We start from the raw sequence: 12647 nt of genomic DNA, 5'->3' as shown, positions 1-12647 counted from the left end.
TGTCCAAGTCTTAAGCAAAGACACAGAAACTGTCTCACAGAACACGTCCCATATTCCACAGGAATGACAGATGCAGAGATTTGTTTGGTAATTAAAAGCACTGCTTCAGCAACACACATGTTCTCAACATTGCTTTAGTTATTATTACAATGGTAAGAACATTATTAATTTTTATACAATTTTCAGTCTTCAAAGATGTTTCTTTTGTAGGCCAGGACAGCATGGCAGATCCAGCAGGAGGATCAGAAATGGCTGCTGAACTTGGAACATTTGAGACTTGAGAAAATGGATAATCTATTGTTTCAAAGCTAAAAGATTCAAAATAGATCAAAAAGCCACGTTTAAAGAACGCCTCCATCTTTTAGTCTGACAATTCAGTTAATATTACAATGAGTACTACATGAAAACTATAGTTATTGGACAGATATTTACTGCTTTTATCAGTCCAACATTATTACTCAATTATGTAAAAAACTATGCCCTAGCAAAAAATACTGAGGGAAGTTTGTGTGTCTTTCTGGCAGGCACAACACAGTAACAGTACCTCAGCATCGCCACTTTCTTGCTAGAGTGCTACATTACTGTTCCCCTGAAAGCTACCTGAACAGCCTCAAATCAGAAGATTTTTTCAAAAGCATGGAATTCTACTCTGCTGTTTACCAACAAAACCATAAAGCCAAAAAAGTCAAATTTGAAGTTGCAGGGGAAGTCAGAGCATTCTACCAAAATTAAATTAATTCAGCTTGAACCTGTACCTTATGTCAATACTGATCAAGTTCATATATTCATGTCCAGCAGTATGTTAAACTGTTTACAAATACTTGATACACCGGTCAAATAAAAGTCCCCAGAGCACTTCGGGAGGTACAGATCTGCAAAAGCACCCATCTTGCAGAAGGTGTGGGAGTTAAAAAGCACCTTCCTACAAGTCTTCTGAATGCTGGCAGACCACTGACAGTTCATTGGGCACAAAGCTAAACACTTCAGTCTAGTTAAGCAAATTGAAAAGTCTCCAGTTACATAAAACTGATTAAAAAAATAAAAAATTCAGGAGAGGTACCTTAAAAACCTGCTCATCACATAAGGTACTCTTTAGGGAAATTTTAACAAAATTCCTAAGCAGCTGTACGAAACAGTAAACAGAAATTGAGCAAACTGGTGTAAAGGTAGAAACAGTACTTTATATAAATCTTAAGACATTAGATTATATTTTTGAAATGTTACAGCTCTTTTAGCCAGTAAGTAAAATTCTGTTAATCTAAACATTATTTAAAAGCTTGTATTTTGATATGAAATCATTGAATATTACTCATTGCCAGCTGCAATGTTAAAAAAAAAGATACAGCCCTAAACAGAAGACAAAACTTCATATGATTAATATTTCAACCAGGATAAGTCATTGGAGTCAATATTTATGACTTAGTTACATTTATGGGTTTGGAACCAATACAGTTATGTTCCCTACAAATTACTTCTAGTGGAACAGCATAAAACACAGATAGCTACACAGTATTTCTAATCAGGGAAAAGTGCTAATTTATGTATAAAATTAAGACTTAGAAACATTTTGGTTTTTATTTTCACTACCGGGCTTTATGTTTAGGATCTGACTTCATTTTGAAGTTAGTGCTGACTTTCAAAATACTACCATCAACATAAAAATCTGATTCTACCTATACTGTAAAAACCCGAGATTTTCAAATGATCAAAAAAGAACATTCTCTCTCAACAGGTTATTCCAAGCTATGGCTGATCCCTATAGGAAACATGAATCTAGTTTAGGATTTGTAATCTACACTGCAGATTTCTAGTCACAATAATCAATGGCTTAGTATATGCTTAATGAATTTTGTGACCTTTAGGAAAGCATATGTGGTTTAACCAATTTCAGTGTATTTAATAATTTAAGCTTCAGAAGCAAACATTTACTTCGTTCAATAGTGATGAGAATATTTTATCCACCTGTGATAAGTGACATTTTATTTCTTTGACAGGAGATCAGTCTTAATTACAAAGCCATTAATTTTTTTTTTGTTTTATTGAAGAAATGTATTAGAAAGCACCTGCCAGTCATTGGACCAAAGAGGCCAGAAGAACAGAATCAATACTCTGATAAACCAGCATGATCGCTTAAATAAAAAATTTAAGACAAAGAACGTCTGTATTCAAATGTAGCAGCCCTTGGTTTTGCAACAGGACAGAGAAAAAGTGACCAAAAAACCTGCTACTCCGTAGCAAAAGTATTGTCTGAAACTGCATTCAAAAATCAAAAAGATATCACTGTTTTTAAAACAGCAATATGAAATACAACTCTGAAACATACTAGCTTACTTAACTACTACTCGTCATATAAATTTAAGAGACATGTTGGTTTTGTCCATCAGGAAGCTGCCTGTTTCAGAACACGTTTATTATGCTTTCAGTGGCAGGGAGTATGAGGAAACATCTATGGGGGTACATTGCGATTTTCAACTATTTATTTCTCCAATGAACTCAGTGCTTTTTAGCGTTTTCACATCTGTGTAGAATTGCTTCTGTTTTTAAAAGAGGATTACAAATCTCTAATGATGAATAGAGAAGTGCAAGGAAACCCATTTCAAATTTGTAAAGCTTCACATAATTTCAACCACTCTTTAGGAAAAAAAAAAAAAAAAAAAAAATCAACCTTGCTCTCAACTGTCAGTTTCAATTGAAGACAGAAATAAACGTAAAAAGAAGAATCTGGGCAAATAAAACTATCTTTTTCCAGAATCATCAAAGAACACTACAGAACATATGATCAGCCCAACACCAAGAAACAGTTAGTAGCCTTACCCCAGGTATAAAGGTAAATACGTTGTATTTTTGATTTTTTATGGTATTTTTGGGGTATTTTTCTTCGCACTTTTCAGGACACCCAAGCCACACTGTGCGAGCCTTCAGCTCTTTCTTTCTTCGGCAAATGTTTATGAGCCAATCAGAACAACTGAAAAGAAAAACAATTGTTTACTTCAAACCTAAAAATTTACTATATGCAATTAGTATTGCCAAACCTGGAACCCTGAAGGCAAATACCCAAGGAAACCAGGCTTAAACATTTTTGCCACATCTACATAAGCAAGCATAATGTTGACTTGTAATATTTAGGGCAATTCCACAGTACTCAACTCATTCAGACATACATATATATAAACACTTGCACATTCTTTAAAGGAAATCCTAATGCAATTGTGGTGAGTTTCACTACGCCTTGCCCTAACAGGTTCAAAAGATTCTAGTTAATACCTGCATCAGCAGCAATGAAATTCCCCCACCACTGAATAATTAACTCATCCATCATACCTTACAGTCCTTTGGCTACACTCTATCCTGTATTACGGATACTCAAGTTATGCTAATGACTGAAGAGGAAATAAGGCTTCTGTTAGATGAAGTTTGAAAACTTTCCACAGCTTTGTATACAATTATCAGAAAATTTGTAAATCTTAGTTTCCTCCATAAGGCTGCCTGTAGCAGACCAAAAGGGAAGCATACTTAATATCACGCTGCCAAATCTTTTCAAACAAACAAAAAAAAAAAAGCAAACTGTAAATGTGTATTGCATAACAACCTGCAACGATAAACTTCAGTTCACAAGAGAAAGGAAGAGCACCCTTGCTAAACATCCTCCAAATCTACCAAAGAGGGTTTAAACTCTGAGCAAGGAGACAGAGGAAGAGCTCCCAGCCACCTTTTAACAATGGCAGTTTGGGCAAGGACACAGGAACAATGGGATGAGCAGGAGGAACAAAAGGCTGGCAAACAGAAAGATGCTACTGAGGCTCAGCAGACTATTTACTGACAACAAGTAAACAAGAAACAAACAAGCATGTGACTCAACTCATCTAACAATATAGTCAACCTGAGACTTGCTAGGACTATCCACAGGGTCAGCATATGGTACACTGATGAGTACAGATGGTTTGGAAAGAACTCGTAGTATGGAAAGAAAAGCAGGTTTGCCATACACTGTATATAATTGCTTTACAATCCCATACATTAAAGGAGAATTTCTCCGCAATTTTTTAATACTGTGAGGAGGTGCTTGAATCATGGTGGGAGTACGTTTTAGGCAACTGAGTCAGAAAGACTGAGCAGACATACCTTCCATGGGCACCTACTGCAGCTGAAGCACAGATCTGGCTTGGCACAGTGGGTTTCACCTGCATCAGCAGGTGAAGTTGAAGGTGTAGCGCCACATGTTTTCTAGTGAGGTTTTTGAACATATTGACAATATTTTTGATGCAGAAAAAAAAGTAACCATTAGGAAGCTTTTATAAACTATTCAAACCACCAGAAAGGATTTTTCTGAGATCGGGGGGGGGGGGGGGGGGGGGGGGGGGGGGGGGGGGGGGGCGGGGCGTGGAATTACAACCCAGTCACTTCAGCACTGTTTCCTGGATGAATTCTGCAGAGACAACCTGTTTGTATGCACCCAAAAGAAAACAGAAACATCATAACCAACACTGACCTGTCAAGAGCAACCTCTAAAACTGAACTAATTTCCCTCTGAGAAGAACCAGATGCAGTACTGCTTCAGCGGACATGTCCTCTGTTGATTTCTGGGGCTTGCAGCACCCTGATGTAGTGAAGAATGTCGCTGTCCATGGCCAGGAAGGCTGGACGAGATGATCTTTAAAGGTCCCTTAACACAAATGATTCCATGATTCTATGTCTCTAATAAAACCTAGCTCTGAAGATCTTTCTCATAAGGAAAGGAACATAGTCTTGGAACTGACACAGTTGGGAAAACCATAATTGCGGTGTAGCTTGTTATAAAACCGAAATAATTTCAATGTAGTTCTGCAAAGTTTTATCTAGAACTTACTGGGCAACTGACTAGTATATATTTCATTTTTCAGACAACAAAAAGCTAGAAGAAACAGGAGTACATGCAAAGAGGAGATGAGAATTCAAAGCTGTCCTGACAGGTTCAAAAAACTACCTGGAAGAGACAATGCAGTTGAACAGGCAGAAGTGCAACATCGTACATTTACAAAGAAATAACCAGCTACGCAAACACAGGATTGGAAAAAGGGTAGTAGATAGCAGCTCAGAAGAGGACTCAGTTACTCTGTTACAAAAAAAGTTACAAAAAAAGCATGTATCTGGTCAGCGTGGACAGGCATGCTCCTAGCAAGTCAGGAACTTGCTACTTTTCCCTCAATCCAGCGCTAGCAAGATCTCAGTTGGCTTACAATACCATTTTGAATACCAGATTTCAACAAACCAGCCTATTGAGAAAATGAAGTCCACACACAGGAGCAACAAAACAATTACAGGTCTAGAAGGCAGGGCAGGCTGGTCTGCTAGATACAGCAAAAGAAAGAGCTTTTCACAGAAGGCTGAGTGTGGACCTGGTATGGTTTCAAGCATGTAAGAAAGAGCTGCAAAGAGGAAAGGGACAATTACTCTCTACGTCCAACTTGATTAAGTAATGATGGAGTTGAACTGTGGCAAATAAATAAGGGGGAGACAGACATGGAATAAATGCTTCTGACAACTAGTGTGGAAAGAAACACTGAGGAAGGCTGGAATTGCTACCACCACAGCTCTCTGAGATTTGGTGAGATCAGCCATAAGTGATAGGTGTCATTCATCCTGTTCAGGCAAGGAATCAACTGGACAACTTCGTAAGGTCCTTTCCTGTTGTTTTTCCACAGTTTGATAATCATGGTACACACAAATATGCAAGGAAGGGAGGCTGACAGCTCACACCATCACCATCCCGCTTCAAATGTTCTTGCTTGTAGCCTACATTATCCCAGGCCTATTACAAACTAAGTTCACCCAAGAACAAATGGAATTCAAAGCTGCAGACTTTTTTAAGAAAACCAGAAGTTACGCAATAGTAAAATCATTCAAATCAACATTCACTTTGTTATGGAAATCCCACTACACCAGTACTCACAAGCTGACATTTAAAATACTTCAATTTTAAAGGCTGGATTCTTAAGATTTCCTCCCTGAAGTTTTCACTACAGGATGGACATCCATTTGGGCTTGATCCTATGTAAACATGCATTTTATTTTTGTTACAAATATAAACCCATTCAGCAGCTTTTCCCCTATCACTTTTAAATAGCGGCAAAGCATTATTCTATCTTAAAAGTTCTAACACTGTTACTCCAACGTTCAAAATTCAGCCCTGTTATTTAGTAACATACAAGTCAGAAAAATCACATTACCTTGATAATTACTTAAATTCGTTTTTAAATATGAACAGCAGTCTTTCTACGTCATGGTTCCAAGATCAGTTTAATGGCTGTGACCCTCTGCTGCTGCCACTGCAACGGCTAGTAGCACACTCCTCCCGTAACGGAGGTGCAGATTCTCGCCCCTTCCCTTTTGCTGAACACAACTACTGATGCAACTGCACAGGTAAACTGTGAACTGATCTAGCTGTAAACTAACACAGAATAAAACGGGGGGCTGTTTGCAGTTAGATCCACCCCTGATGTTAACTACATATATCTATATATAAAAAAATCTATGAAACTGTAAAACAGTTGAAATAATGTGGGCTACACGCTTGCAGGAAAAGGTGGAATGACTCCACTCAGTGCCAGCTTGGATTTATACTTAATAAAGCTGCTCATGGAATTCAAGCTTTGAAAGTATTGGTTTCCAGGGCAGGGGTGTGGCGAGGAGAACACAAATGTTAGAGACAGCTTAGCTCTATATAAGAAGCATCAAGACAGATCAGTAGCAAAAAACTTCCAAAAAAAATTTTTTCCAGGGAAAGTAAACAAGCATGACAGCTTCTATCCACAAGCTCACAGACAGAAACTTCCTGACAGCCTTTGAAATCTTGCATTGCTTAAATCAGTTTTTGAATTTAAGCTGTAAACAGACTGAACATTTGACTAGGCAGAGTCTCTTTTCTAGAATAATTTCCACAAAATGTGAGGACTTTTCTATTGCTAAAATTAAGCAATTGCTTCCCCTTCTTGAAACAACTTTTTCCATTACAGATCAACAGAGAGGCTGAAAGAGATGCCATAATGACCATTAGTTCAGCAAATGCCAAAAAGGTACAGACACAAGAACGTCTAACTGGGAAACAAGTGTGGTACCTTTGATAAAAGTGGTTCAACTGACACAGAGCCAAGAACACTCAAGTTCACAGACACAAGAAAATCTCCGACGACTGAAATATTACAGGTTGTGCCCAAATTAGTATCATAATGGTTCAGATGAGTTTTACTACCTTAAAAGTAAAAATCAGTTGGATTCGGCCATTTACAGCATCATCTCAGCAGTAATCACTGCTATATCACAGAAGAATAAGAGGTGGGCATGCTGCCCTCAGAAATCCTAACCATTTTACATTAATTCAGATTTTTAAGAACAACGAAGTCTACCCAGTATTTTTGAAGCTCATATTGTCATTTTTGAAGCTCATATTGTCAACACGCAACACATACTTAATCTGTTCTCAAATTAAAATTCCCCAATACAGAAACTCTTTTTGTGCAAGGGTATGGACCCTTTCATAGGTTTTCTGTACCCACTAAACCTGTGTGAAACAAACGTCAGGATATAAATCAGAATAGTGTTCTCCAAGCTTCAAATATCCTAAAAACAATGTAAGATGTAGTATGATCAAGACACACTTTAGATTTGCCTGAAATCCTTAATGTAAATCTTATGCTGTAGATTCAGTGATTAAAAAAAATAATCACATTATTGTTTATTGATTTAAGAATTTATTTACAATTTCCTTGACTAGAAAATTCTACATGTGCAAAGAAAGCTTTTTTGTTAAGCTAGCCGTGAGCCATGTTGCCTGTATCAATACAGCAGGTTGTGTATATAAAGAAATGAACTAATTGATAAAAAAAACTTTAAGGTATATCTATTAAATGGCTTTTCACCAACCTTCTTCCTAATGTACTTTTTCATTTGAAGGAACAATAAACAGAATCTTCATCTTAGTAACTGATGACATATTTTAAAAAAAGCTACAACAAACTGCAGTAATTGTTAAATAAGAACCCTTAACTTTTTCATAAATACAGCGTATCTCTCCAAGTCAAAAGCTAAAGTAAAAGTCTCAACTGACTCCGCAGCTCTGATAATAAAGGCGCTTTTTTATTTTCTCTTTTCATTATTTTTATCCTACAAGCTTAACTGCCAGTATCTTTCACAAAACAGCATTTTCATCAGAATGGAAAGATAATATAAAAGCTCTATATTGTCTGCAAAGGTCAGCTTTTCCTTATTAGGTTTTAAGTAGCAGAAACTAGTTCTGCAAAGAAAACATACTGTAATTATTGTACTCAACAGGTAGCTTCAGTAATCAGGCCAAAAGCAACACAGTGGTCATGTCATTCTTAAAAGATCAGCATTTTCCCATGCTTCTGCATAACAAATGCGTTGCAGATTAATTGAAAGCGTACAGGCCATCTTAGAGCCCAAATTAATCCGAGCATTTGATATCCCCTTCACTTCATATGGAAATGCCATTCAATGGCACCATTTTCATAGGGACAAAGTGTTTTTTGATAACAAGTGGAATGTAAATCTCATGAGAAAGAAATCAATCCAGCCCAAAGAACTCCAGAGTATTGATCTGTGTGCATTATAATTTCACAAGCTTGAAGAGAATTTGTAAGTTAAAGGGGAAATGATTACAGCCACAAAACAGCTGCTATATCACAAAGTTTTCTTTTAACTGTGCTATGAAAGCAAGAAATAAGCAGTTTCTGAAGTTAAAAGTTATAATGGTTGAATTAAGTCTTCCACTTATCAAAATCAAAGACAACATTTGATTTAATCATGATTTTTTTCTTGCAAATGTAAAAACTGTTTAAAGAGCTGCAGATTTGCAAATAAAGTTCATGCCATTCAGTTCCGATCAACAGTCTATTGTCTAAAGAGAAGTTAAAAGCTGAATAAAGGACTTCTACAAAATCAATTTTAATGTGGAGTAAATTTTGTCAAACCTTCCATACTTGCTCAGGCCAAAAGAGTGAAACTTTTTCAATTAAACAGTAACAGTTTGAGATGTAAGTATAAAATTCTAAAGCTGCAAAATAAGAGACAGAAAACTTCCTCTCACAAAAATGAGATTAATCCGAACAATGCAAGACAGGCCAAAAAAACCCTAGTGGGGGGTGGGGGGGGGGGGGGGGTGTTTGTTTGCAACAAGTGATTTTTTGAACACAAACACAAGACTTTCACTGAGACCCCAAAAGAAATCAGGGGCCCCCTGAGCTCGGCTCCAGCCAGACGCCTAGTCTTTTCTTGTGTTCATTTTTCTGTCACAGCTTTGAAAATATTACAAATTAGTTTAAAGCACAAAAGGACATTCTGGACATGGAAGTTGAGATTTCAGCCTCACCCAGTCTCAGGCATGAGATACTGATTTCCATAAATCAGGGTGAAATTTTAAATTCTTTTCAACTGAACAGGTTTTGGACTGCCATGCTGTATTTAATTTCACCTTACATGTAAAAGAATGCTGTTTGCCTTCTAGAAATAGGTTTCAGTTGTTTGTAGAACATGTATAATTAACCATCAACACACATGAAAGCCGTTTTCTCACATGTTCCTCTCCATTCAAGTGTGAAGGCATCAACATCCAATTCTATCCTAAACTGATACTTTACACCACAAAAAGCCAGTATAATTCATTCTAGTACGCAGTGCAAGTAATAACTGCACATATGAGAACACAGTAGCCTCCAGGTCTCCGTTACCGTCTTCAGTGTGACCCTATGCAACTTTAATGAACCGCGAATAGGCATTTCAATACCCCTAGGACTCTGTGGGCCTCAGCAAAAATTCATAAAGTTTGATTTCAATGAGAAACCATCAAAAATAATATCTTCACACTGACTGCACAACCCTGACTTTTATCCACAACAGAGTCCCAGTGGTGCTCTCAGCACAGCAGAAGGCTCTCCATCACCACCACAGGTGCTTACGCACCCGCGCAGAAGTGCTCACCCAAGCTGAGGGGTTTATCTAGTAGATAAGGTATCATGGGATTCACCTTCCTTTCAGCTAATTTTCCCTAGCTCATCCAAGCAGATATCTGCACCTTTCTCGTGGGAGTATCCTCTGCCTGCCAATATCACACTAAAATTTCAAGCTTCTGCTAGGATCTGGTGGTCTTTTTTTTTTTAAAGATATTTGATTTTTTCCATGACAAATGAAAATTATTTGCTACAATGTTCTGTTATAGGAAAAACTAATGTGATTTAAATACCTCTAGGTATAAATACAAGACTGAATAGATTCTTTATTGTATCCAAATTCAGCTGAGGCAATCAGCAAAGCAGAAGTCATACTCCTCTAAGGCCTCTTTCTTAGCGTGGGCTTTTCTTTTACACACCTACTTGAGCAGTAAAATATATAGAGAAGAGGCAGCAAAATAATGAATCCATAATGTAATCTCCTTCCTCTTTTCATTCTCAAAAATCCATCACAAATATGGCTTGAGTATTTTGATAAATGCTAATAAGCGTGAAAGCTTCTAGGCTTGAGCTCCACTTAAAGCTGAGATGTACCGATCAATTCTGAACATGAAATTTTGCAATCCTCAGCATTAATGACTTTTTCTTGTGACATTCTCTTACGATTGTTAGTTAGTTCCAACATAAACTCATCTTGCATTTGCCTGCCTCTATCCAAACACCATAAATCCTGTCAGTGCAACTACAGGGTGACCCTTTACTGATCTACCTGTTCTCACGAAACTTATAGGAATGTCATCACAGTAACTAATACTAAAACTTAAAGAGCTGAACTCACCTCAAGTATATTGTTTGAACAGTAGCTCAGTTTTAAGATAGGTCCAAAAGATTAACAGCCTCTTTAAATACTTAAATATATTTTTTTAAAACTACAACAGTAGTTCTGTACCAGAAACACTGCATCCAAAAATCATTTATATATACAAATGCTGCTTCTGTAAACTTTGCTACCTTCCAAACACTTATTTCCCTATAATAAAATTAATACTCCATGAGTTTGTTAAATCATAGAAAAAAAACCCAAACTGATTTTATTTTTCTGCAAATAGTAGGGCTGTATAAAAAAATATTTCAAAACTAAAGGTGCACAAATCAGCCTTGCTTAGCTAGAACAACAGTACCAAGCCTCTTGGAATGTATTAAGTGCCATGAAAACCACCTGTGAACACTTTTACCTAAATTGATTCCAACTCACTTCACTTTACTGATTCTCAGATGTTATCATTCTAGATAAAAACTCCATGATTGTTAATCATCCTAATAGCAATTTCTGTATTTACAAATTTGCTAGCAATTCATCAGAGTTACTATTCCAAGGCATACAGCAGAGTTTAGCACAGGAAGTTTCTAAATAAGAATCAAATCACAAGAGCCAATTCCAGCTGTATTACAGGCCACCAGATACATGTATTATTCAACTTCTAAAGCTGAACTAAGTATTCACTAATTAGCTAATGAATCTGCTTTTTCTTTTCAGCAACATCATTAGAATTTATATATTGTCAGCTTAACACCCTAATGCTCCCAAAAGAAAGTTTTAATCGCTCTACCCTGACGCGGTTTTGAGTAGAAGTGATGACCACGTTTATATGCCATATTATGGACCTCAGACTAATACAGGTTTAGTACGTGATCTCTCTTAAAAGCCTCTTCCTTGCAAGTGAGCAAAGCAGACAGATGTCCACAGCAGCAGCTCTTCAGAACTTTTTTTATTAATGCCTTAGTAGTAAAACATTACCTAGTAGCTGGTAATGTCCTAGTAGGGAAAATGCAGGCAAAGCAATCAAAAGGTGCATGACAAGCGAATTACTGTATTCCCGTGGTATGTACACTCTGCACATACCACACAATGCACAGTTACTATTTCCTTAATTCATTTAATAGTTTAATAAAAAGTACTGGTATGCAACAAACCTAGTGCAAAGGAACTTCCAGCCACCACAGATAAACCATTCTAAGCCTCTTCTTCTCTGAGAAATTCTGGCTCTTGGTAGAGTATGATAGTCACTCTCATCATTTTCAAAGCCTTCTTCTGACATCATTAGTGGCATTTCATCCAAATGAGAGGACTCATCTTCTGCTTGGTACCTGGCAAAATGAAATAAAAACATTAAGTAAGTAATGTATCATTGTTTATTACCAGGAATCTCCTAAAGTACCAAGTTAGGCTTTGCCATACAGAATTCCATTAGGGATATTTTCACCTAAACATCTCATGTATTTGTGCTAACCCATTAACCAATAATTCTGATTTGAGTTTAAAAAGCGTAATACAGCAAAAAGGCCAGCAATCGATCACTGTCAATCACAGTATAAATCATTCTAGGGAAATTCTTGTTTCTTATGTAATTTGTACAAACAGAGCTGCAACTTCCTATTTTTCAAAGGATTCTTTGTAAGATTTTATTAAACAGAATTTACTTGGCAAAGTCTATTACAGAAGCAAACAACAGTGAAGTACAGGCTTCAGATTAACACTAATCTTCTTCAATATGCCTTCCCAATGTCTATTCCCATGTGCCCAGGCCTCTGAGTCACACTTCACAAGTCATCAGCATCTTAGTTTTAATAACCAAAACATCACAGTTGCTTTTATAATGCTATACAAAAACATTCAGTGAATCAAAATGGGGACCTATGGAAACA

General features: G+C 36.9%; 1 protein-coding gene across 3 annotated transcripts in view; it reads right to left on the bottom strand.

Annotated features, from left to right (window-relative positions):
- Window positions 1–12647, bottom strand: part of ATP9B (ATPase phospholipid transporting 9B (putative)) — a 167936-nt gene that overhangs the window by 140338 nt on the left and 14951 nt on the right. For all 3 annotated transcript variants that reach the window (XM_056330216.1, XM_056330218.1, XM_056330217.1), the window contains exons 2-3: window positions 11916–12089; window positions 2815–2965 (exon numbers count right to left, since the gene is read on the bottom strand). In XM_056330216.1, the coding sequence (XP_056186191.1) occupies window positions 2815–2965; window positions 11916–12089 (325 nt within the window). The remainder of the gene's footprint in view (window positions 1–2814; window positions 2966–11915; window positions 12090–12647) is intronic.

This window comes from Falco biarmicus, chromosome 3 (assembly GCF_023638135.1).
Source record: "Falco biarmicus isolate bFalBia1 chromosome 3, bFalBia1.pri, whole genome shotgun sequence".
Classification (NCBI taxonomy): Eukaryota; Metazoa; Chordata; class Aves; order Falconiformes; family Falconidae; genus Falco; species Falco biarmicus.
The sequence above is the reverse complement of the archived record's forward strand: the minus strand, read 5'-3'. Positions and strand labels throughout refer to the sequence as shown.